This window comes from Bubalus kerabau, chromosome 4, assembly GCF_029407905.1.
Source record: "Bubalus kerabau isolate K-KA32 ecotype Philippines breed swamp buffalo chromosome 4, PCC_UOA_SB_1v2, whole genome shotgun sequence".
NCBI lineage: Eukaryota > Metazoa > Chordata > Mammalia > Artiodactyla > Bovidae > Bubalus > Bubalus kerabau.
In genome coordinates, this window is record NC_073627.1 from 7,028,086 (window position 1) to 7,054,763 (window position 26,678).

At 52.6% G+C, this 26,678-nt stretch overlaps 1 protein-coding gene across 1 annotated transcript; it reads left to right on the forward strand.

Moving 5' to 3' along the window:
• LOC129648598 (dynein axonemal intermediate chain 2-like) lies at window positions 1-26,422 on the forward strand. The gene is made up of 12 exons (XM_055575049.1): window positions 1-183; window positions 2,647-2,808; window positions 4,291-4,420; window positions 8,896-9,039; window positions 10,008-10,121; window positions 15,099-15,238; window positions 16,522-16,644; window positions 20,287-20,510; window positions 22,000-22,135; window positions 22,708-22,854; window positions 23,680-23,907; window positions 25,737-26,422. Exons 1-12 carry the CDS (start codon window positions 1-3, stop codon window positions 25,863-25,865), a joined length of 1,860 nt encoding a protein of 619 aa, XP_055431024.1. The 3' UTR covers window positions 25,866-26,422.
• The last annotated feature ends 256 nt before the right edge of the window (window positions 26,423-26,678 follow it).

A 26,678-nucleotide genomic window follows, 5' to 3' on the forward strand; every position in this document is an offset into this window, starting at 1 on the left:
ATGGAGGTTGTGTACGTATACGTGAAGAAACGCAGTGAGTTTGGGAAGCAATGCAACTTCTCCGACTGCCAGGCAGAGCTGAACATCGACATCCCGCCCAACCCCGAGCTGGCCGAGCAGTTTGTAGAGCGGAACCCGGTGGACACGGGCATCCAGTGCTCCACCAGCATGTCGGAACATGAGGTGGGTCCCTGAGCCAAGGGCCGGGCCAGTGGAGGTGTGGTCTGGCAGGGTTGTGGGTCAGGGCTGGTAAGTGGGACTGCGTGACTCCATTCCCATGGGAAGCCAGTGGACCAGTGCGGATGCTGGATGTGTGAGGGCAGAATCACCCCCAATCTCAGCTTGGTGCCCAGGGTCAGGACAAGCCCCAGTACCAGCCACTCCCTGGGCCAGGCGAATGCAAATCAAGATCTCCTCTCTCTGGCCTCCCCTCTAAGACTCTTCCTAGAGTTGTTTTAGGCATTTGGTGCAGCTTTTGAACTGTGGTGCTGGAGAAGACTCCTGAAAGTCCCTTGGACAGCAAGGAGATCAAACCAGTCAATCTTAAGGGAGATCAACCCTGAATATTCACTGGAAGGACTGGTGCTGAAGCTGAAGCTCCAGTATTTTGGTCATCTGCTATGAACAGATGACTCACTGGAAAAGTCCCTGATGCTGGGAAAGACTGAGGGCAGGAGAACAGGGCGTCAGAGGATGAGATGGCTGGACGGCATCACGGATGCAGTGAATGTGAACCTGGGCAGACTCCGGGAGATGGTGAGGGACAGGGAGGCCTGGCGTGCTGCAGCCCATGGGTCACAGAGAGTCAGACACGACTACGTGACTGAACAACAGCAGCTGGGAGAGGCATCTGAGGGGGCCAGGGATTCATACCTACAGGACCCGCCCAGCTCGTGAAAAAGAAACGGTCCCATAGAACGTTCTGGTCACAGGTGCCTCTAAGATAAGAGAACTGAGTGTCGTGTTGCTGTTCAAAACCCAAGATTTCTCCTGGTCTGTCCGAAGTAGGTGATCAGCTCCTGATTATGTCAACAACTGCCGGGAGAAGATTAGACTGAGGGGATGACCCTGTTGTCATGTTCCTAAATCAGCGGCATGAAAATCACACTGATTTGGCCAAAACACGTGATGAGCGTTTCCAATAACTTGCAGTTCAAACACACTGACTGTCCTGCTTCCCCAGGGCCAGCTGCTGTCACTGGGGCCAGAGCAGTCTTGTTCACGGGAACTTCCTAAACAAGACGACAGCCATGAATTCCATGGCACGCTGGGGTCTCCAAGGCCAGTGACTCCGCCCTGTTGAGACTTGTACCTTTCGTGAGAAATGGCTTATAAAGGAAAAGGAAGTGAGAGTGAGAGCTCAGTGAGTGTGGATCTCTATTTGGGGTATTGAGAAAGTTCCGGAACTGGATAGTGCTGAGGATTGCACCCCATCGTGAATGTTCTTAATGCCACTAACTTGAGCATTTTTTTAATGGTCAGAATGGTAGATTTTCCCTGGGGGCTCAGACGGTAACGTGTCTGCCTACACTGCAGGAGACCCGGGTTCAATCCCTGGGTGGGGAAGATCCTCTAGAGAAGGAAATGGCAACCCACTCCAGTACTCTTGCCTGGAAAATCCCATGGACAGAGGAGCCTGGTAGGCTACAGTCCACGGGGTCGCAAAGAGTTGGACACGACTGAGCGACTTCACCTCACCTCACTTCATGGTAGATTTTATTTTTAAAAATATTTGTGTATTAATTTGGCTGCCCTGGGTCTTAGTTGTGGCATGCAGGATCTGGTTCACTAACCAGGGGTTGAACCCAGGCCCCCTGCCTGCATTGGGACTGCGGAGTCTTAGCCACTGGGCCACCAGGCAAGCCCCAAAACGGTAGACGTGATGTTATATGTATTTTATGAAAGTGTTAATTGCTCAGTCGTGTCTGACTCTGTGACCCCAGGGACTGTAGCCCACCAGGCTCCTCCGTCCATGGGATTCTCAAGGCAAGAACACTGGAGTGGGGTAGCCATTCCCTTCTCCAGGGGATCTTCCTGATCCAGAGATCGAACCTGGGTCTCCTGCATCTCCTGCATTGGCAGGCGGATGCTTTACCGTCTGAGCCACCAGGGAAGCACATGTATGTTTTATCACAGTTGAAAAGATGCGGGGTGAGGGGACTGCAAAGGAGGCAGGAGGTAAGTTTAAAGGGCAAAACTGCATCTATGCCGTCCTCGCTGCAACGGAGAATGAGCAAAGCAAATCCAAACTCTCAAGTGTTCTATGCTTTGATTCCCGTCTCACTGTAAATGGTAGATTAGTCACTTTGTTCTTTGGGGTGTCACAGAGCAGATGGGTGGGTGGGCTCCTCTGGGTTTTTAGGGTTGAGGTCAGGTCAGAACTGGATTTCTCCCGGCCGCCGGCATCAACTGCAAATTGGCTGTTACTAACTCCACAGGCTAGCACGTTCATGGCCGCCTGCGACCACCTGAGGACCAGAAAGTTCCTTGCTGGTACCTGAAGACGTTGCGGCTCTGGTCAAGGGTACCTCACGAGGCCCTCCCTGAACACGCAGAGCCCAGGGACCCGGGAGCCCCGGGACTCTGGTTTGCAGAAACACGCTTCCACCAGGGCCGGGCTCTTCTCACCTGTGACTCTCTGTTTAGGCCAACACAGAGCGCTTTGAGATGGAGACCCGGGGGATCAACCACATCGAGGGCGGCTGGCCCAAGGATGTGAACCCCCTGGAGCTGGAGCAGACGATCCGCTTCCGGAAGAAGGTGGAGAAAGATGAGAACTACATCAACGCCATCAAGCAGCTGGGCTCGGTAAGGCTTCGTTCAGCTCGGCCAGTGTCTCAGCCATGACTGCTTCCCCAGCTGCACGTCAGGCTCAGCAGCTAGCTCCTTGAGGCAGGACACCACGTACCATATGGAACCTTCGGTCTGGGAGCAGGTAGGCAGGTCCCCACAGCAGACCCAAGGGTAAGGCAGGGAAGTCCAAGGACTGAACAGGTTTTAGGAGGAATCGGGAAAGTGGGAAACCCTCTGGGCAAAGGAGCCCTAGCCAGCAGCTACCTGCCAATAGGGGTCATTCATTCATTCATTCAGTCGGCACATTTGGATGGAGCTTCTAGCCTTTGCCAGGTGCAGTAAAGATTGCAAGAATGAAATTCACATATATCCCGCCCTAAAGAGTTTGTGAGCCACCAGAGGCCAAAGACAAAAACAGAGATATCACAGTATTATCAGGGGCTCCCCAGGCAGCTCAGAGAAGGCAATGGCACCCGACTCCAGTACTCTTGCCTGGAAAATCCCATGGACGGAGGAGCCTGGTGGGCTGCCATCTATGGGGCTGCACAGAGTCGGACACGACTGAAGCGACTTAGCAGCAGCAGCAGCCCCAGGCAGGTCAACAGGTAAAGAATCCACCTCCAGTGCAGGAGACAGAAGAGATATAGATTCAATCCCTGAGTTGAGAAGATTCCCCTGAAGTAGGAAATGGAAACCCCCTCCAGTATTCTTGCCTGAAAAAATCCCATGGGCAGGGGAGCCTGGTGGGCTACAGTCCATGGGGTCTCAAAGAGGGGGGCACAACTGAGCACGCACATACCACACAATCTCACATTGAAAGGAAGGCTGTAAGGAAGAAATGCTTTGCTATTTGCCCCATGTGGAGGGAGAGTTGGTTTCCTGCTGAAGGTATCAGGGGAGCCTTCCTGGAGGAGGAGGCCCTTGAACTTGGGATTTTCCTTGTTGGACATTTGGAATAATGGGGGAGGGCCTTCTGGATGGAGGAAACAGGAGATGGATGCTATATACAGAGTGGCTACTAATTCTGTTTGGCTAGAACTGTGTTTCTTCACCTTTTTTTTTCATTGCTGTCTCTCAACAAGCCTTTTTAGACATTCCCCCACCCCAGTGAAAATGTAATACCAAAGGTGTACTGTATATTTACGTACTATATGTGTGTCTGGGAGGCCTAGCGTGCTGCAGTCCATGGGGTTGCAAAGAGTCAGACACGACTTAGCAACTGAGCAACAACCACAAAATGTATGTCTGTACTTTGTACAAAAAAAAAAAAAAAAAAAAGGTGATATTATTTTACCCCCACGAAGCAATTTGAAAACAATTGGAACCAATCTCCACCCTTTTGCGGGGTAGATGTTGCCCCCCATTGAAAATTCGTGGCCTGGAAGGAAGGGAAAAGACTGCGGGATGTCTCTCATCCCTCCCAGACTCCATCTCAGCCCTGGTCAGGCTGAAAGGACCTCCCTTTACCACTAAGGACTCCCGCTGTGTCCCCCGCAGATCATGGAGCACTGTATCAAGCAGAATAACGCCATCGACATCTACCAGGAGTATTTTGACGACGAGGACGCGGTGGAGGTGACCGACGAGGCCCCGTCAGCTAAGACCATCAATGTTTTCAGGTACCTCTGTAGCCAGGCAGGTGCCTGGCCGACCTCTGTCACCCCTGTGGATGGGTGCTTCCAAAGGGGACCCCTTACCCATCACTCCATGCTGTGGGGATAATGCCCTCTGTGCTCTGAGCTAAATAAGGGACAGAGCGATCAAATGCCCAGTAGATAAGTGGTCCCTACCTTGGAGGCAGGCCTGGTGGGTGGAAAGGGAGGAGAGAGTCCGTCTCAGGAAAGAATAAAGCAAATTTGCAAAGCTGAGTACACGTGGGGTCGATTCATACTGTGTGGGGAAGGTCCAAAGCACCAGACATCCGTGATCTGGCTGCACTGTGAGCAAAAAAGACCCTTGTCCCAAGCACTTGGGAGTCTGCCTGGAATAACCTCCAAGGACAGCAGTGTAACAGAAGCTTAGCCCAGAGACGTGTGTGAGATCACTGGATATTCACTGCAGCAGGGTGTGCACTAGCCAGAGATCGGGAGTACACTAAACCCATCAGTAGGGTCTGGTTCCGGCAATTCTGCTATGCCCGCACGCTGACTACCACTCAGCCATCTGAACGAATGAGGCAGCTCCTTAAGCAAGAGTTTCTGAGATTGCTGTGTGAAACCAAACCAAATCAAGACGCAGAACCGTGTGTAGAAAGCACTACATTTTGTTGAAAATACACCTAGGTAAAGCAAACTAAATGTCCAATGACAGATGAATGGATAAAGAAGATGTGGTACATATACACAACGGATATTACTCAGCCACTAAAAAGAGCGAAATAGGGTCACTCTATAGAGACGCAGGTGGTCCTAGAGTCTGTCATACAGAGTGAAGTAAATCAGAAAGAGAAAAACAAATGTCGTATGTTAACACACGTATGTGGGAATCTAGAAAAACGGTACAGATGAACCTCTTTGCAGGGCAGGAGTAGCGATGCAGAGGTCGAGAGCGGACCTGTGAACACGGTGCGGGGAGGGGAGGGGGAAGTGGGAGACTGGGACTGACCTGTGTCCACGATCACGCGTAAAGCACAGGAAGCTCGGCTCGGTGCTCTGTGATGGCCTCGAGGGGTGGGAGGGAAGTCCAAAAGGGAGGGGATGTCTGTATACATGTAGCCGATCAATTCATCATACAGCAGAAACTAACACAACGCTGAAAAGCAATTATGCGCCAAAAGAGAAAATCAAATATACCTATGTATATGTGCATGTATATATGCATATATGTATACGTATGTATATACGTGCAGGTGTGTGTTCTCGAATATGCAGAGAAAACCCGTGATTTCAGAAGCCACTAGCATCAAATGCCAACTCTAGGGGATTCATTTTGCCACCTGGAAAGTGTCTGACCCAGTCCGAGCACGACCAGCAAGGACTCTTACGATCCAGGTCTGAGTCCTGGTGGGCACTGCAGACTTCTAGCAATGGGCATGCAAGAGAGGGGCCAGGGCGGGGCGGGGGCCGCCTTCTCTGCTGCCAGCATCTGACCTTACGTATGGACACCCGAGAGGGCTGATGCATGAGGAATCATCACATCCAACCTCCACGTTTGACAGACGAGGAACCTGGCCCCGGGGAGGAGACGTGCTCAGGGCTCTCAGCGGGTGGGTGACCCAGCCAAGGATGGGACTCAACCTGGGCTGCTGCTGCTCTAGCCGTGCCCCCAGGGAGGAGTGAAGTGGATGAGTCACGCGACCAGAAACTTATTTCATTTCCTCCTTTTGTTCATGTCTTCCGATGACTTCCATGACAAAGTGTCAGCTTGGGACCATCACGTCTTTTTCTTTCAACTTACTTTCTCAACGTTGGCGTATAATTGCTTCACCGCTTGTGTTCGTTTCTGCCGCACAATGCAGCGAGTCAGTCATAGGCATGCGCACATCCCTCCTTCTTGGCGCTCTCTGCCCCCGCCAGTCCCGCCCCTCTAGGTCATCACCGAGCTCCCCGTGCTGTGCAGCAGGCTCCCACTTGCCAGCTCCTTTACGCATGGTAGTCATGGTGTGTGTGTGTCAATGCTCTTCTCTCAGTTGCCCCCACCTTCCCCCTCTGAGTCCACATGTGGGGCCATTAAGTCTTTAATGTTTTTTTCACTCTTACACATTGTCTCTCCCCTTTCATTTTTTGAAAGTGAAAGTGAAGTCGTTCAGTCGTGTCCAACTCTTTGCGACCCCGTAGCCCACTAGGCTCCTCTGTGCATGGAATTTTCTAGGCAAGAGCACCGGAGTGGGTTGCCATTCCCTTCTCCAGGAGATCTTCCCAACCCAGGGATTGAACCCAGGTCTCCCGCATTGTAGGCAGACGCTTTACCGTCTGAGCCACCAAATTCAGCTAATATTTTTTTGAGCAGTTGTTTTTTTTCCCCAAAGAAAGAAAGAATTATAACTTGCAACAAGTAAGGAGAACACCTTGGATCTTTCCCAAAGCAGCCTCTCAAGCAGTTTTAGTCCCCAGCAAAACGGATCAGAAAGTACAGAGAATTCCCACACGCCCATCCTCCCCCCACCCACAGGGCCTCTCCCCCCAGCAGCGTCTCCTGCCTCCCCCACCCCGTAGGTGGGACGTTTGTCACAGTCAGAGCGCAACACAGGACAGCGTTACGCCCTGTCCTTAGTCCGCTCAGGCTGCCGTCTCAAAATACTATCACTTGGGTGGCTTACCAACAACTGAAACGCATCCCTCATCACTCTGGGGGATGCAAGTCTGAGCGCAGGGTGCCAGCAAGGTCAGAGTCTGTGTCTCGTGAGGACTCTCTTTTTTTTTTAACTGCTTCTCGAAACTTGTGGGATCTTAGTTCCCTGATCAGAGATTGAATCCAAGCCTGCAGCAGAGAGAGCACCAAGTCCTGACCACTGGATGTTTCAAAATTCTCACGGCTCGATTTTTATTAATAATTCAGAGACAGCCGCCTTCTTGCTGAGAACTCACAAGGCAGAAAGGGTGAGGGTCTCTCTCGACCCTCTTTTGTAAGGGCACCGATCCCATTCATAGGGGCTCCACCCTCACAGCCTAATCACCTCCCAAAGGCCCCACTTCCGGATACCAGCACACTGGAGATTAGGCTTCAGCACAAGAGGTTTGAGGGGATGTGCTCAGCCTCCAGCACACCCTGAGTCTGTAGTTCACATTAGGGCTCCCTCTTGGTGTCATAGATGCCAAGACACGGAATAGTTGCGTTGCCCTGAAAGTCCCCTGTGTTGACATAGGGAAAAAAATGGTTACTAAAAGGGAAAAGGGGGAGGATAAATCGGAAGTCTGGGATTAATAGATACACACAACTATATGTAAATAAATAAATAACAAGGACCTGCTATACAGCACAGGGAATTATATTCAGTATCTTGTGTGCTCAGTCGTGTCCAACTCTTTGCAACCCCATGACTCTAGCCCACCAGGCTCCTCTGCCCATGGGATTTCCCAGGCAAGAATACTGGAGTGGGTTGCTATTTCCTACTCCAGGGAATTTTCCTGACCCAGGACTGAACCCGTGTCTCCTTCGTCTCCGGCATTAGCAGCTGGATCCTTTATCACTGAGCCACCTGGGAAGCCCCTGAATATCTTGTAATAACCTAAATGGAAATGAATCTGAAAAAAAAATGTGTATGTATATTTCCTTTGCTCCACATCTGAAACTAACACTGTAAATCAACATATTTCAATGAAAAAAAAAAGTCCTCTGTGGTCCCAGTGGCTAGGACTCCAAACTCCCAACGCATGGGGCCCAGGTTCAATCCCCAGTCAGGGAACTAGATCCCTTGTATCACAACTTAGACCCAGTGCAGCCAAGTAAACAAAAATATATTTTTAAAATCCCCTGTATTTTACCTATTTCTCCCTCCCTGCCCCTAAACCCTTGGTAACAACTGATCTTTGTACTGGCTCCGTGGTTGTGCCTTTTCCAGAATGTCATATAGTTGGAACCACACAACATATAGCCTTTTCAGATCGGTTTCTTTCTCTTAGCATTAAAAAGAAATGAGCTATCAAGCCATGAAAAGACATGGTGGAAACTTTTTAATGCTGAGTAATAACAATGTTGAATGTACCACAATTTATCCACTTACGTACTGAAAGGCATTTTGGTTGGTTCCAAGTTTTGGCAGTTGCAGATACTACTGCTGTAGACCTCTGCATGCAGCCTTTTGTGTGGACAGAAGTTTTTGATTCAATTGGGCAAATACCAAAGAGCCAGATTCTTCATCTTCCCTCATAGTTTAATATTAATGAGAGATCAAGTCTCAGGCACAGAACTTTCAGCAAATGAAGACATCAGACCGAAATGTAAAATTTTATTTCCATTCTCTCTTTTTTTATTAGTTTTCTTTGTGGTTGTGAGATGAGTTTTCCAATTAAGGGTCCTAGAGGCTTTGTTTTTAAAGTAAATTTCTTCTAGTGAATATTTAAAGACGTTTGAATTCTTTTAAGAAAAAAAATGAGCAAATATGAATAGGAAGTCTGGGGAGCCAGACACTCTGGTCTTCTGCCCTCTCGCCCTCCTCTAAAGGGACCCCCCAAGAAATTAAGCGGCCAGCCACACATGTCTCCTGGCATCCCGATGGCAACAGGAAGTTGGCAGTGGCGTATTCTTGCTTGAACTTTCAACGGGCGCCCGAGGGCATGAGCAACGAATCGTACATCTGGGACCTGGGTGAGGCGCAGAGGGGCCTGGGGACCCGGGAAGGAGAGGGAGCCGGGCAGAGGCCAGCGAACGCTCGGGGGGAGGTGGAAGAAGCGGGCCTGTCGGGGGGCTGGTCCAGCGCCGGGATCCCAGGAGCCTGGAGGAAGCCAACGTCTTGTCCTGTCCCTGCCTGGGTTCAGATGCAGTCAAGTGAAGCCACAGCAGAAGCAGGAACTCCCTTCATTTCCGGATCCTGAATCAGGGCATTCAAGACCAGACCTGGAGTCCCAACTCTGGGCCCCTGAAGAGCGTATCAGAGAGTCCCCAGCAGTCTGAGAAGGGACCCGGGGGGAGGGAAGGGGAGGCCCCTGTCCTGCCTGCCGGGCACTTGTCCCTAATTTCTGGCCAGTAGGGCAGTGTGTCCACCCGGGAGCGGGGACCACAGTGGACAAAGGGGCTCACTGCACAGGCATAGCCTGTCAGGGGGCAGGGGGCGGGGGCTCCACACTCTCAGACGTCGCTCGTCGCTGTCATTGTGAAAATGAACATTAGCTCTTGGTAGCGGTGTGGGAGCCGAGCACGGAGCGAGCACTTTCCACTTTTGAGCCACTCAGCGAACTCTTACTGCCCCCCGTGGGCTGACATTATTGTCCCTCCATCATTCCCTCTGCTGTACACACAGGGCAACTGGTTCACAGAAATCACGGGAGAGTTAGCGTTTTGTAAAAGCCCTAGGGTCAAAACCTCATTTTATACTGACCTGGGAGATGGAGTAGAATGACAGTCACACACACACACACTTGATTCCCAAAAAATAACATCTGAAGAAGAACCTCCAGGGCTAGAGGCTGGTCACTGAGGACCAGAGGTTGCAGCCCGGAGAGGGGCTTCCTAGCTTTGCCCCACTGCCCCCGACCTGGACAAGGGGTTGAATTGTTTGACTCTGTCCTTTTCTTTCCAGGTCTGGTAGTATATATATATTTTTTTCTGCCTTATAGAAAACCCCAACAGGCCAAAAATCACCCTAAAGCCGTCTTCTCCTCTTGTCACCTTGGAGTATAACCCCAAAGATTCCCACGTGCTCCTGGCAGGCTGCTACAATGGGCAGATCGGTAAGGAAGGCCCCCCCCACCACCACCCGGGTGCTTAACCAACCTCTCCCGGGCTCTGAGGCAGCGAGGCTCCGCTGCGGTCCAGCCAGGGTCCACCTGCCAGACCAGGCTTGCTGTAGAGGACAAAGTCGGGGTGGTGGGGTACTTCCTGAAGCTTTCAGGCGTCAAGGTGAGACAAGTTTTGTTGCTGCCTCATCAGTGTCTTCCGGAGAAGGCAATGGCACCCCACTCCAGTACTCTTGCCTGGAAAATCCCATGGATGGAGGAGCCTGGTAGGCTGCAGTCCATGGGGTCGCAAAGAGTCGGACACGACTGAAGCGACTACACTTTCACTTTTCACTTTCCTGCATTGGAGAAGGAAATGGCAACCCACTCCAGTGTTCTTGCCTGGAGAATCCCAGGGACGGGGGAGCCTGGTGGGCTGCCGTCTATAGGGTTGCACAGAGCTGGACACGACTGAAGCGACTTAGCAGCAGCAGCAGCAGTGTCTTCATTTGTAAAAGTTCAAGTGAGTCTGAAGTTCGTTCAAAATTAGAAGTTAAGAAAAAGTACAGGTCGAGTAAAGTCAAGGAACATTTACTGCACCTGCCCTGGACCAGGGCTTCCCTGGTGGCTTGGACGGTAAAGAACCTGCCTGCAATGGGAGAGATATGGGTTCGATCCCTGGGTGGGGAAGATCCCCTGGAGGAGGGCATGGCAACCCACTCCAGTGTTCTTGGCTGAAGAAGTCCACGGACAGAGGAGCCTGGCGGGCTACGGTCCATGGGGTCGCAAAGAGTCAGACACGACTGAGCGACTAAGCACACAGCATTCCCTGAGCCAGGCTAAGGCAACTAGAGGCAAAGGCTGGTGACATCACTGGGGAGCTCCATCTCGGGAGAGGCGGTCAGGACAGGCTACCTGACACGGTGGGTAATGTGTGCCAAGTTGCTCGGTCCTGTCCCTCCGACCTCATGGACTGCAGCTCTTTAGGCTCCTCTGTCCATGGGATTCTCCAGGCAAGAATACGGGAGCGGGTTGCCATTTCCTTCTCCAGGGGATCTTCCCAACCCAGGGTTAGATCCTGCATCTCTTGTGTCTCCTGCATTTCAGGTGGGTTCTTTACCACTAGCGCCACCTGGGAAGCCCTTATATATGGTAATGAGTGTGAGTAATACCAGCCGTACAGAGTGAGTGGAGAAGTGGTTCTTCCTCTTCTTTTTTTTTTTTTTTTTTTAATTTTATTTTATTTTTAAACTTTACATAACTGTATTAGATTTGCCAAATATCAAAATGAATCCGCCACAGGTTTACATGTGTTCCCCATCCTGAACCCTCCTCCCTCCTCCCTCTCCATTCCATCCCTCTGGGTCGTCCCAGTTCTTTTTTTTTTTTTGAAAGTGTTTGTGAAGAGTTGATATTCATTCTTCCTTAAATATTGGGTAGAATTCACCAATGAAGCTGTCTGGTCCGAGGATTTTCCTTATTGGTGGTGTTAAAAGAGAAAATTCAACCTCTTTATGTGTTGCAGGTCTTCTCGTGTTTTCTGTTTCTTCTTGGATCAGTTTTGATAGCTTGTGTTTTTCTAGAATTTTTGTGTTTCGTCCAGGTAATCTCATTTGTCGAGATATAATTGTTCATTCTCTTACAGTCATTTCATTTCTGTGCGGTTGGCAGTAACGTCTCCTGTTTCTTTCCTAATCTTAGTAATTTGAGTGTTCTTTTTTTTCACTTGGTCAGTCTAGATAGGGGTTGGTAAAGTTTGTTTTCTTTTCAAAGAACCAACTTTATATTTTATTTTATTGAAGTTTCTAAGTTGGTTTTTATTCTCCATTTCATTTATTTCCACCCTAATCTTTATTATTTCCTTCCCTCTGCTTACTTTGGGTTTAACTTGTTCTTCTTTTTCTAAATTTCTTAAAGTAGAAGGTTAGATTATCGATTTGAGATTTTTAAACATACAGATGTTTAAAGTTATAATTTCCCTCTGAGCACTGTTTTAGCTACACTAAGTTTTTGTATGTTGTATTTCCATATTCGTGCATTTTGTATTTTCTAATTTCCCTTTGATTTCTCCTTTGACCCATGGGTTATTTAGAAATATGTTGTTTGCTCTCTATATATTTGTAAACTTTCCACTTTTCCTTCAGTTACTGGTGTTTCTAGTTTTATTCTATTATGGTAAGACAAGATACCTTTTGTGATTTCAGTCTTTAAAAATCTGTTGAGACTTGTTTTATGGAATCTGTCCTGGAGAATATTCCATGTGCATTTGAGATGAATGTTTCCTGCTTGTTGCCATCTACGGCCAAAAACTCTTGCAGACTTTCCTGGAAGCCTCTGTGCGCGTTTGAGCACACTTTCAGCACATAGCCGGGCAGTTGTCAGTTTGGCCTTAGCCGCCCCACCGAGCCTGCAGGTCAGCCAGAGGTGAGAGCTGAGGGCCTCCCAGTTCTTCCAATACTTGGGCCACCTGATGTGAGCATCTGACTCATTGGAAAAGACAGTGATGCTGGGAAAGATTGAGGGCAGGAGGAGAAGGGGGCGACAGAGGATGAGATGGTTGAATGGCATGGTGATGCCAATGCCAAACTCAACAGACATGAGTTTAAGCAACCTCTGGGAAATAGTGAAGGAAGTGAATAGTGAAGGAAATAGCGAAGCCTGGTGTGCTGCAGTTCACGGGGTCACAAAGAGTCAGACGTGACTGAACAGCAACAGCAAAGGTGTGCGCACAGCCCCGGGAGCTTCTAGTTTCCCAGGAACATGTCAGAGCTCTTCAAAGCCCCTATGGACAGCTCACTCTCCGGCTTTTCCTTTGAAGCTTTTCGGCTAGCCTGCTGTTTGCCCCACCTGTTATCCACCACTTCCGGACACTGCAAAGTTAATCAGTTGCCTGCAATTTTAATGATTTTCAAGACAGACTTGTTAAAAAGACCCTTTTCCCTGGGCAAGCTCTGAGTCAAGCTGAATACAGACAACTTTGCAAACGGGGAGGGGGTCTTCCAGGGAACCACGAGACAGGTCAAACAGTGACAACTCTTTGAATAGGAGACTTTGAAAGAGCTCCAGCTCCATTCTGCTCCATCCTGTGGCTGCCAAGATATTGGGTTTTTAACAGGAAGGCAGAGAGTTATTTTTCAAGGCTATCATAGAACCGGAGATTATAGCATCTTAACTGGGGCAAGCCAAAATGCAACAAAACTTACTGTTCTTATCAAGATTCAGCTATTTTTCTTGAATAAACACTCTGATTTGCTGCCAGCCTTTGGCTAATTTCCGGAGTTCTGAAAAAGTTGATTCTGATCATCGATTTTGCCAACATTCTCATGGCTTTTATGGAAGAGAGAATTCTCAGAGGTCCTCGCTCTGCTATTTTTGCTGGTGGGACACCCAGAAAACTGATGTCTAGATCCCATGTGAACTCAGAAGAAACCCGTCTCCATGGCCCTGAAGCTTCCTGCCTTCCGGCCACCCCTGGCCTTGGAATAGCCAAACTCTTAATCCTCCTGTTTGCGCCCCAGGCCGGACTCAACCAGGCATGATGAGGGGTCCCCTTCTGTCCAGGAGTAGGAGCCAGAAGGGCTGGGAAACTTCCCAGAAACTCTACGTGATCAGGATGCCTCCTGGCCTCCTGAGACCTCTGACCTCCCTCTTAGACCTGCTGCCCCCACCTCCAGGGAGCCCCTCTGTGATGAAATAGAAGTGGATTCCCATCAAGTGAAAGCGTTAGTCGCTCAGTCGTGTCCGACGCTTTGTGACTCCATGGACTGTAGCCCGCCAGGCTTCTCTGTCCATGGGATTCTCCAGGTAAGAGTTCTCGAGTGGGTTGCCATGCCCTCCTCCAGGGGATCTTCCCCACTCAGGAATCGAACCCGTATCTCTTATATGTCCAGCACCGGCAGGCGGATTCTTTACCACTAGCGCCACCAGGGAAGCCCATCAATCTCCCTGCAACTTTATCTGGGTGCTGGCGCTCTGAAAGACAGAAACGGAGTCACTTGGCCATGGTTTATTCAGGAGCCCTGCCTCGCTCATCACTCCTAACCCTTTCAGTGGTTTTCTCTGCCAGCCAGACCAGCCCAGGCTCTTGGGCTCTGCTGTCTATGAGAAAGACACAGTGGGACCTGCCCTTGAGCACTGCTTTGCCGGAGCAGAGCAAAGTGAGCTAAGAAAACCCGTTTCTGGGCCAGACTGGTGCAGAGCCAAATGCCTTAGACTTGGATTCCATAAATCGAGATTTATGGATCATGGACTTCTGTTGTTGTATTACAAAACCAGCTTTCCTAGAAACAGCTCTGAGTAACAGGGTGGGTCCTCACCATACACTCGTGGGAAAATGAAGACAGAATCCATCAGGACAGAAAAATATATATAGATAAGCGTTGAGTCTTTCTTGGTAAAGCAGAAGAGATGAAGTCCTAATAATGAATCCAAAGAAAGGATAATCTCCCTCTGTGAGTTTCTTTTCCAGGCAGCAGCAGCAGAGGTACAGAGGTGAAAAGGGGATGAATGGATGCAACAGGAGAGATTTGCCTAAGTGTTTTTACTTTCCCCAGGATGGAGGTGCTCCTCTCTCTTTCCCTGCCTCCCTCCATCCTGAAGCTCCTCCTCGATCTTAGTTCCTCCTCACTTCCTCCAGGAAGCCTTCCCTGACTGCCTCCCTGTTGTCTCCCCCTGGAGCAATCACAACACAGGCTGTAACTTGGCAGATTTCCCTTCCCGTCTCCTAAGGACTGTGCCTGTCTGAGTCCCAGTGGCTTCCCCAGGGCCCAGTGTGATGCTCACTACATGTTAGGGGCCCTGATGGAATGAATGAAGTGAGCTTCAGGGGCTAGTAGGAAACTCAGGCTGGTTTGAACTTAGCCCTGATTCTTAAAAAAGCCCCGTATCTGTCAAACCAAGACAAGCAGCATCGCCCGATCCCGTGCTCCCTGCGCTAAGACAGGAAGCCTGTACCGCCAGCAGCCACTACCCCCTCGTCTCCTTCCCCGCCAGCCTGCTGGGACACGCGGAAGGGCAGCCTGGTGGCAGAGCTGTCCACCATCGAGTTCAGCCACCGAGACCCCGTGTACGGCACCATCTGGCTGCAGTCGAAGACGGGCACAGAGTGTTTCTCGGCATCTACGGACGGGCAGGTACGAGCGCTGGAGGGGCAGGGAGTGGGGAGCAGCAGCGGTCACACGGTCCCCCATCGGGATGTTTCCTTTTGCGTTTTTTTGTAAAACTGAGCAGTAGGTAAAGATGCATGTGGAACACAAGCCTAAAGGTACAGGAGGGCAGGCGGTGAAGCCCGTCCTCCCGCCGCCTTCAGCCTCCCAGCCCCCCGTCCTCCCCCACTGCCTGCAGCCTCCCAGTCCCCCTTCCTGTGGCGCCCACTTACATCAGCCTCTCCGTCTGCCTCCAGGCTCGGTGTCCGCATACAAAGCACACGTGTGCGTCTCTGCACTCTTCCTGCGCACCTTGCACGTTGATTTGCACTTGATGTTTTTCATTCGGCATGTCTCAAAGATGATTTTATATTTCATAAAGTGCTGCCCCCTGCCTGTTAAGGACTTAATAAATTATGGATATGCTGTAATTTATTTAAGTGGATTTTAATAGTTTGTAGTTACCAAAAATGTAGCCAAGAGTGTGTTGGAGGGGTTGAATTTTTTTGTTGGAGTATAATTGCTTTACAATGCTGTGTTAGCTTCTGCTGTACAACAGAGTGACTCCGCCATATGGATACATATCTCCCCTCCCTCTCGAGCCTCCCTCCAGCTCACCCGCCGAAGTCAGCACAGCACCAAGCTGCGCGTCCTGTGCTATTTGGCAGGTTCCCTCCAGCTATCTAGTTGACACGCGGCAGCGCATTTATCCCAGTTCGTCCCATTCTCCCCTTCCCTGCCAATGCCCACACGTTCCTTCTCTACGCCTGCATTTCTGTTCCTGCCCTTCAAATAGGCTCATCTGTACCATTTTCTCCCTAGATTCCACATATATGCGTTAATATACGATACTTGTCTTTCGGCACAGAGTGTATTTGCATATAGATTACCGCATACGCATGAAGCATACGCATACACACTGCATACACACACGTTCCTGGCAGTGGAATTTCTGGGTCAAAGCATATGTGCGTTTTGAATGTTGCTATATATTGCCATATTGTGAGGGGTCTTTAAGGATACAGACTCCAGGGCCCACACCTGGCAGTTTTCACTCAGTAGGTCTGTGGTGAGGCCGCCTGCTTCTGGATTTTAGGGACCTTGCCCAGGACTGACGATCAGCCAGGACTATGGACCAGAAGAGCAATTCTCAAAACACGCCTGTTCCCTCGGTTGCTGGGTGTCTGACACCCAGTGTCTGGCCCTGGGAAGGTGGAGGGGGTAAGAATTGTGGGACTCCAGGCCTCAAAGTCGGCTCCTCCTCCCATCAGGTCATGTGGTGGGACATCCGGAAGTTGAGCGAGCCGACCGAGGTCGTCATCATGGACATCACCAAAAAGGAGCATCTGGAGAACGCCTTGGGGGCCATCTCCCTGGAGTTCGAGTCCACTCTGGTGGGTGTCCCCTGCCCTCCCTTTCCCACCTTCCATGGCCGGGGCAGCCAGAGCCGAGGGCAGGCCCGTGGCTGCTGTATCAGACGCTCGTGGGCCCCAGGCTGCTTCTTACCTTGTGCACTGGATGGTCCTCTGTGGTCCTCCTAGACCTGTGTAGTCTTTGCAACCACTTTCCAGCAGGGGGCAGCAGAGTAGAGGCAGAAAGCCCCTTGAATTCACCGAGTTCCCATTTGGCCAGTGTCCCCGCTGATCAGAAGGCGAGCCTTCTGACTGCACGGGATTCCAGAGACGCTCCATGCTGTAAGAAGAGCCCTGTCCAGGATTAGCATCCGGACCCCAGGCTCTGCTCTGTACCTGACTCATGTCCTCATGTGGGGCCCTGGGCTGGCAGCTCACCCCCTGCGGGGGAAGAAGAGGTGTTGGAGAGGAAAATGAGATGAGAGGAGGCTCCTGGGCAAATTGATCACAGATGGCATTTAGTAACTAAGGAGGAGCAGTAAAGAAACTGCAAAGCAGAGGGCTTTGCAGAGCAGAGCCCTGGTGATCCAGTGGCTAAGAATCCACCTTCCAATGCAGGAGACGCAGGTTTGATCCCTGGTCCAAGAACTAAGATCCAATATGCCACCAGGCAGCTAAGCCCACACACCGAAACTCCTGAGCCCGAGTGCTGCACCTAAGACCCAACACAGCCAAATAAATAATCTAAAAAAAATAGAAGAAAAATAAATAAGAAATAGTGGCTTCCCAGGTGGCTCAGTGGTAAGGAGTCCTCCTGCCAATGCAGGAGACTCAGGTTCGACCCCTGATCTGGGAAGATCCCACGTGCCGCAGAGCAGCTAAGCCCGGGTGCCACGATTATTGGGCCTGCGCTCCAGAGCCTGGGAGCTGCTACCGCTGAGCTCACCCGCTGCAACTGCCGAAGCCCGCGTGCCCTGGAGCCCGTGCGCCACCACGAGAGACGCCGCTGCAGTGAGAAGCCCACGCGTCGCAATGAAGAGTGGGCCGCGATCGCCACAACCAGAGAAAGACCTGAGTGACAGCGAAGACTCAGCATAGCCACAAATAAAACATAATGAGAAGAAACAGCAAAGCAGTCATGTGGATGTGTCCAAGGAGGGAGGCTTCTGGAAGCTCAAATGAAGATTCCCTCCAAAGCAATAAAATGACCTTCCCGGACGGCTCCTGGCCTGACCCCCTCCTGGGATCGTCACTGGTTTGCCTCCAGGCCGACATCATTCCCAGGCCCTTAGGAGGTGGACAGGCTCTGACCTCACCCTTGCCCTGGGAGCACCTCCCCCACCCCAAGCTGGGGGATGAATGTGGTGGGGGAGGTGGACGACAACTTTACTGGACATCCCCCACCCCCCAAGCCCCGGGCTCTGTGGGGAGGACTCAGAAAAAGGTTCTGTCTTGGAATCAGAGATTTCTAGGCCAAGTGCTAGACGCCGTGACCACACCATTGCTGGTCCCCACTTGCCCCCCGCCTTGTCGCCGAGTGGGCACTATGTGCTGGCCCCCTGTAGCCGCTGATGCGATGAGCTTGTGTAATCACCCATGACCGTCTTGCAAGCTAATGGGATTAGCATTATCCCAACTTTGCAGATAAACAAAATGAGTCTTTAGTGGGAAGGTGAGTCACGTGCTCCAGAGCAGGGAGCAGCTGGGACTCAAACCCAGGGCTCTGGCTGCAGGGTGGGGCTCTCCACTCTCACCCCCACCGAGGGGCCCTGGAACTGGCGTTCTTCCTTACTTTTCTGGGCCTCTCAAGCTTTTTCTCTTCATTTTCCTTTAACGCCCCCCCCAACCCCATTTATGGGACTTCCCCAATGGCTCAGCAGATAAAGAATCCTCCACCAATGCAGGGGACACAAGTAGACGTGGGCTTGATCCCTGGGTCGGGAAGATCCCCTGGAGGAGGAGATGACAACCCACTCTAGTGTTCTTGCCTGGAGAATCCTCCGGACAGAGGAGTCTGGCGAGTACAGTATGGGGTCGCAAAGAATCCGACACGACTGAGCAACTAAGCAAGCAGGCCCTCCATTTGTAGCCCAGCCGTTCTCTTTAATTGTGGTAAAAAAAAAAAAAAAAGAAATTTAAAAGCACATAATGTAAGATGTACCACCTTAACCATTCTTTTTTAAAAAACTATTTATTTGGCTGTGTCAGGCCTCAGTTGCGGCACGCGGGATCTCCGTTGCCTCGAGTGGGGTCGCTCATCGCAGCACATCGACTCTCTAGTTGTGGCTCGTGAGCTCGGTTGCTCCACAGCATGTGGGATCCTAGTTCCCTGACCAGGGATTGAACCCGTGTCCCCTGCACTCAAGGTGAATTCTTAACCCCTGGACTACCAGGGAAGTCTCCACTTTAACCATTCTTAAGTGGACAGTTCAGTAGTGTTAAGTATATTTACCCTGTGGGCTCTCCAGAACGAGAACTTTTTCATCTTGCAAAACAAACTCTGTATCTTTTAATCAACTAACTCCCCATCTTCCCCTTCCCTCAGTCCCTTCGACTTTCTGTCTCTATGAAATTGACTTCTCCGGGTACCCATTCACTTCAGTGAATTCTTTTTGTGACGGGCTCTTTTCACTTAGCTAAACGCTCTCAGGGTTTATCCACAGTGTGGCACATGGCAGAATTTTCCTTTTCTTTTTTTTTTTTTTGGAGGCCAAATAGTATCGCATTGTATGAATAGACCGGGGTTCCCTGGTGGCTCAGATGGTAAAGAATCTGCCTGCAGTGCAGCAGACCCAGGTTCGATCCCTGAGTCAGGAAGACTCCCTGGAGAAGGGAATGGCTACCCACTCCAGTATTCTTGCCTGGAGAATTCCACGGACAGAGGAGCCTGGCTGGTACAGTCCATGGGGTCACAAAGTCGGACACGACTGAGCGACTAACACAAGCACGCGTGAACAGACCACAGTTTGTTTTTCCACTCATACGGACACTTGGGTGGCTTTTACCTCTTAGCTGTTGTGAGTAAAGATGCTATGGAGGGACTTCCCTGGTGGTCCAGTGACTAAGACTCGGAACTCCCAACGCACAGAGCCCAGGCTCAATCCATGGTCAGGGAACTAGATCCTGCATGCCCCAACGAAGACCCAGCACAGCCAAATACATTTTAAAAAACAAAGCAAAGAGCAAACAACCAAAAAAGTCCAGCAACAATCATTAGACATGGGTGTACAATGAAGCCGGGTTTGCAGTGAGTAGTAGCCGGAGGCTGGAGGCGGCTCTTCTGGACTCATGGGTCACAGTGTTCATTCAGTCATTAACTTCGTGTGTAAACAGACATTCAGGATCTTTTTTTGGCAAAATGCTCGGTGCTCACATGATGCGTGAGGGGCTGGTGATGCAGCTCTAGGGAGCAGATGACTGGGGGGGCTTCATCACTCGTGGGGCCCTTGAGCAGGTGCTAAAGAAGGGTGGGATCTGCTCAAGCTGACCAACAGTGGGGGCGGCCCCCCACAAGGGGCGGGGCACAGCTCAAGCAGAGGCTTAAACCAAAGGCACTTTCGGCACCTTTGGGCCCCCACCCCGCTGGTCCCACCGCTCTGGCCCTGGAAAGCCGCTCTCCCTGCCAGCTTAACCCTGAGCTGACGTTTCTTGCCGCCTTCCACTCACGCATCACCCCCTCCACAGCCGACCAAGTTCATGGTGGGCACGGAGCAAGGCGTCGTCATCTCCTGCAACCGCAAGGGCAAGACGCCGGCTGAGAAGATCGTGTGCACCTTCTCAGGCCACCATGGCCCCATCTATGCCCTGCAGAGAAACCCGTTCTACCCAAAGAACTTCCTGACCGTCGGCGACTGGACCGCCCGCATCTGGTCAGAGGACAGCCGGGAGTCGTCCATCATGTGGACCAAGTGAGGGGAAGATTGAGGTGGGAGAGGGGTGCCAGGGCTGGACGGGACAGGGGGGCCTGGCCCAGCCCTGGGGGGCTCTGAGCCTCTGTGTCTCCACCCATAAAAACGGAGAAAACATTTCTCTCCAAACATCCGAGCCAATGCTAGGAAATAGCTTGATTCAGCGACTTCAGAAAGGGAATCAGCTTCAAACTGCCCACTTGTCTGCTGATGGACATTGAGCTTGTTTCCATATCTTGACAATTGTGAAGAATGCAGCAGTGAGCATGGAAGGGGGGCAGGTGTCTCTTAAAGATCCTGCCTTCAATTCCTTTGGATAAAGACCCAGAAACGGGGGGCTTCCCTGGCAGTCCAGGGGTTAAGACTCTGTGCTTTCAGTGCAGGGGATGCGGGTTCGATCCCTGGTCAGGGAACTAAGATCCCACATGCTTCGCAGCCGAAAGAGAAAAAAGACCCAGAAACAGGATTGAGGACCTTCCATACTGTTTTCCACGGTGGTCGCACCAATTTGCATTCCCACCATCAGTGCACAAGGGTTCTCGTTCCTCCACATCCTCACCCACATTCATCTTTGGCTTTTCTAATAATGTAGCCGTCCTCACAGGTGTGAGGTGATATCTCACTGTGGATTTGGTTATCTTCCTCCACTGATTAGTGATGTCGAGCATCTTTTCACGTACCTGTTAGCCGTTTCTTTGTCGTCTTTGAAGAAATGTCTGTCCATGTCCTTTGCCCGCTTTTTTAATTGGGTTGTTTTGTTTTGTTGTGCCATTGACGTGTACGAGTTCCTCATCTATTTGGGGTGTTAAACCTTTATCAGATATCTGGTTTGCAAATATTTCCCCCCATTCCTTAGGTTGCCTTTTCATTCTGTTGACTGTTCCCTTGGCTCTGCAGGAGCCTTTTAAGTAGATACAATCCCATGTACTTATTTTTGCTTTTGCTGCTTATGCTTTTGGTACCAAATCCAAACATTCATTGCCAAGACCACTGTCAAGGAACTTTTACTCTATGTTTTCTTCTAGAAGCTTTATGGTTTCAGATCATATGTTTAAGTCTTCAGTTCATTGTGAGTTCATTTTGGTATGTAACATAAGGGTCCAGTTCCATTTTTTGCTGTAGAAATCTTTGAAAATCAAGGTTAAATCAAGTAGGCAGTATAGCCCTCTCTTCATCTGAATAGTGTGAACGTTTCTGGGCAGATTTTCCTTCCTCCAACTCCTTTTCAAGTGAGTCTCATGGCCGGGGGACCGGGCCCAGGCCTGTGCCCTTGAGTTAGGTATAGAGAAACACCAGAGCCCTTTGCAGTGCAAACTGTGAACCGTGGCTGGTGAGGCTGGCACGGCCAGAAGTCAGACACCAGGAAGAACTTCCGGGCTGAGACCCAGGAGCCGGGGAGGGGCTGGATGAGCAGGGTCTTGGCTCAGCAGGCTCTCCCTGCATCCCACTCCCTCCGTGGTCCCTGACTGGAGGTCCTGGCTCCCTACAGGTACCACATGGCTTATCTCACTGATGGGGCCTGGAGCCCCGTGAGGCCGGCGGTTTTCTTCACCACCAAGATGGACGGGACCTTGGACATCTGGGACTTTGTGTTCAAGCAGTGCGACCCTGCCCTCAGCCTGAAGGTCACGTGCACCCCCCTCCCGGTGCATCCACGCCCTCAGAAGCCTGGCCTTTCCTCCCGCCAGGCCTGTTCTGGCCAAGCCTGGGCCGAGCCGAGCCTCTCAGCTGAGCCAGCCTTATCTTATCAGCAGAGGCGGGGCAGAGACCTGCAGGGAAAGAGCGGGGCTGGGGAAACTGCAGAATGAAAGGGGCGCTGGAGGGCCTTCCCTGGCAGTCCAGTGGTTAAGACTCTGCCCTCCAATGCAGGGGGCACAGGTTCGATCCCTGGTCAGGAAACTAGGATCCCCATGCCTGTCTGTGTGGCCACTAAAAAAAAAGGAAAGAAGTGAGGCCGGACTGAGGGGGTGGGTGTGGTGGGCGGGGTACGGTGGGAGATGAGGCTGGAGTGAAGGGTCTTGCAACCGACTTTAGGGTGTGGACACCCTCCTGTGGGCTGAGGCTGGGGTCCCTATTGGTCGGGGAAGTCCCCAGGGGTGTTTGAATGGGGCTGCCGGCCTAAGCCTCCCCAAGTACCAGATGACCAGACGAGCAGAGGGTGACGTGGCTCCCGCGGGTCTGCCCGGCCCTCCAGCAGGTCTGTGACGAAGCCCTCTTCTGCCTCCGGGTGCAAGACAACGGGTGCTTCATCGCCTGCGGCTCCCAGCTGGGGACGACCACGCTGCTGGAGGTCTCCAACGGGCTGTGCACCCTCCAGAGAAATGAGAAGAACACGGCTTCCTCGGTAGGAGCGGGCCCCCAGCGAGGCGGGCACACTGGCTCCGGTCCTGGCCTGGCCCCCGGCCGAGCGGGCCGGTCAGCGAAGGGCAGACGCGCTTCCACTGCCTCCTGGGAAGCGGGTGGACATTCGGGGGTGGGTCAGGGAACGGGCCTGAGAAATGGGTATTGGCCGTGTCTGAACCCGCCCAGGCTTCACCACTCAGGAAGTCCAGCAGCCCTGAGCAAGTCTCTTGACTTCTCCAGGCTTCAGGTTTCTTCAGCTGCAGATCCAAGCGGTGTGACTCGGTCTTTTTGTCTAGTTGTAAACAGTATACATTTGGGGCAGCCGAGCCTGTCTGAGGAAGACTTAGCTGATACCCATGGTGAAGCAGCTAGAAGGGACTGCTCGGGGGAAGGGGGTGCTGGGGCGCTGAGATTCGTCACCCTGGCCGGGAGTCCTGAAGACGCCTCCCCAGAGCCATGGGGTACCCAGAGGGGTTGAAACGCCCTGGTGTTGAGATCCTGGGAGGCCCTCCTGGTTCCGCCTGGTGTGCAGTCCCACCACTGAGCTGGTCCTCTGGGGGTCCAGGGACACCGTCTTGCACACCCCCAGAGAGCATGCTTCACACCGGCGTCAGGCGCTTGGTACTCCTTGGAACTGCGTGACTTGGCATCCCTGCTCCCCTCCTCCCAGCTCCAGTATTTAGCCCCCACTTTCTTGCCATCAGCCGGGAGCAGGGCTCTGTGGGGCTGCCTTGAGCAGAGTGATGGGAGCCCGCTGGCCCCCCTGCGCTGGGAGCCGGGGCCGCCCACCCGCCACTCCCATGGCCTCCCTGTCCCTGTGCCCCAGATATTCGAGCGCGAGACGCGGCGGGAGAAGATCCTGGAGGCGAGGCACCGCGAGATGCGCCTGAAGGAGAAGGGCAAGGCCGAGGGCCGGGACGACGAGCTGAGGGACGAGCCGCCCATCTTGAACCTGGAGGAGCTGGTCACCAAGGCCGAGGAGGAGTTCTTCGACATCATCTTCACGGAGCTGAAGAGGAAGGAGGCGGAAGCCATGAAGAAGCAGCCCAAACCTGTAGGGGCCTCGCGCGGGGGCTCGGGGTGGGCTGGACGGGAGGGAGCCACGGGGCCCCGGCTGCCTGCCTGCTGACCTCCTGGGCGGCTCCAAGAAAGTGGCCCCACCAGGCAGACCTTCCTTTGTCCATCTGGCAAATGGGGAGAGTGACTTCCTTCCTCCTGGGGAATTCTAAGTCTCCAAACAGGCTTTCGGCTCCCTGAGCTTCTCGGAATCCTCTGCCCACACCCCAGAGGGCACCTTGAACTCCATGCAAGTGACCAACTGGATGAGGACCCAGGGCTACATGAGCCATGAAAGGAGAGGGGGCCTGGAGGCCTGGAGGGTGCAGAGGGGGCTGTGAGGTCCGTGGTGACCACACCTGGCATGAGGGGGTGAGACTGGTCCTGAGCTCGGCCATCCACGCAAAAGAGTTGGCCCAACTTAGAGTCGACCAGACAGCGGCATCCAGCCGTGGCCCTGTGCCAAAGCACTTTCTAGCTGTGTCGCCTGGGCTGGTCACTTCACGTCTTAATTCCTTCATTCCATCTGGAACAGAAGGAGGCTGAGTGAGGAAGGCGGTGTCTGGTCACCTTCCAGGCCCTTCTGGGTACCAGCGGGCAGAGGAAGGAAAAGATGTGGTCTGCCTAGACCATTACCTTCAGGGGCCCAGGGATAAGATGCTAAGATGCGAAAGAGTAAAAGCCCAGCGTGCCAGGGAGAACAAGTGAGCGTGGAGCAGCGTCTGCCCTTGTCGGCAAGATTGGCTGCCTTGTTAGGGGAGGAAGGAAAACGCGCAGAGCAGCTCAAGGGACTTGCCTGGCGGATCCAGTGGTTAAGACTCCATGCTTCCCCTGCAGGGGCTGCAGGTTCTATCGCTGGTCAGGGAACTAAGATCCCACATGCCACTCAGCCCAAAAAAAGAAAAGTATTGAGAAGTTCGAGACTGTGACAACAGAGTGCTGGAGCAGGGGTGAGGCCATCACCGGCCCATGGAGCCAGCGCCCAGCAGCAAGAGGGGCTGGGTGGCCAGTCCTCAGGCAGTAAGGGAGTGGCCAGGTCCGAAGGTGGGTGAGCATGCAAAAGAGCCGCCGGGTCCATCTCATGACTGCTCCCCGCATCTGTCTCCCTGTCGCTGCGTCTCGAGACAGGTGGTGACTTCTGTGGGTGCATTTTGCATCTGGAAATAGTCGGATCTGGGCAGCCTTATTCTCCCACCATCCGGTGATCCGGGGCAGGGGTGGGGGGCATCAAGGCGAGGCTGGAGTCTAGGCTTTCTGACCCCATAGCCCGGGCCTCCCCCCAGCCGTCCACGCTGGGCCCTCCAGAAGGTCTGCAGACAAAGTGCAATGCGGCCACTGATTCCGTGCCTGCTGTACTCTGAATGTGCTCCCCACAGCGGCTGGAGCACTCTGGATGGAGACACTGACTCTCAGAAGGGCTTACGCTTCACTGAGCCTGGCCCCCTCCCTCTGCTGCTCGCCGCAGGCTTCCTGCGCATCTCTGCGTCTCTGCACTTGGCCAGACGTGCCGGAGTCAGAACAGAGAATCATCTGCTGGGTCCTCACCTGAATTATTTCTAATCCCAGCCACTGCCCTGAAGGAATCACACCTGGCTTTAGGGCAGGGGGCCAAGGAATCTCGGGGGAGGTAGCTCATGGCCGCCCAGGCAGCAAGCGGCAGGTGCCTGCCATCCATGCCCGCTGGAGCCGAGTGCCCTCTCAGTCCCTGAGGCCGTGGCGCTGGCTACATGGCCTCCTGGGTGCCAGGCATTCCCCGGCTCAGAGGTTAACGTCCCGATGCGAGGAAGGCCTGCCCCCCACCAACGAGTCTCTGCTGTCTTTCCGTAGCCAAAACAGCCAAGCCAGGAGACAGATGAGGAGGTGCAGGGAGAGGAAGAAGCGGAGGAAGAAAGAGGCGACGGTGAAGGGGAGGAAGGAGGCGGTGAAGAGAGTCCAGCGCTGGGAGGTCAGCCCTGACCGGAGCCCAGCTCTCACACGCGCCTGTATCCCATCTCTGGGCACTGCCCTGGTGTTAACAAGTGGGAGCTGACCGCCTTCCTTAAAGGGGACGGGAGGGGCGAAGGGACTCCAACCCAGACCCCTCGCCCTACAGATCCCCGGTCCCCACCGACTCCCCGAGACCCCTCAGAGGGAGGGAAGGGGTGCAGGTTCATCCCCAAGCTGGTCCTCAGCCAAGTTCAGCCAGCTCCCCTAACCCCACCATCCCCGTGGATTCAGCTTCTCGAGGGCTGCCCCGATGAGCATCTCCCTTCACAAGCCTGCAGAGCCTCCCCCAGGGCTGGCCACGGCCTCCGTCGGGGCTTGGGAAGGCCTGTGGGTGGGGAAGGTGGCGGGGGTGGGGGGGTCTCTCTTTCTCCCTTACTGAACCTCCCCATCCACATACGGCTGGGGAACACAAAGCCTGTCCACTTCTAAGATGTCTTTCCCAAGCAACTTCCCTGGGAGACATTTACCTCCAAAAGGGTGAGAGACGACGCATGAAACCAACCAGGTGAATACAGCGAGCTTTCTGCCATCTTTGTGCTCGTAAAGTTCAATTATTAATAATAATAAGGACAATACTAAGGATTAGTGCTTATTATGCCTCCTGTACTCAGAGCTTGTCAAGTTATCTCTGTCGTTCTTTTGATAAAGTCGCCGAAGGTTTCTGCTCTGACTGTTCCTTCTCAGCAGAGGGAGAAACAGGTTCTGGGAGACAGGTGGGCATGTGCCAGGTGACCGGGCTCATGAGGGTCAGTGCGGGGACGGGAGCCCAGGCAGCTCACCATG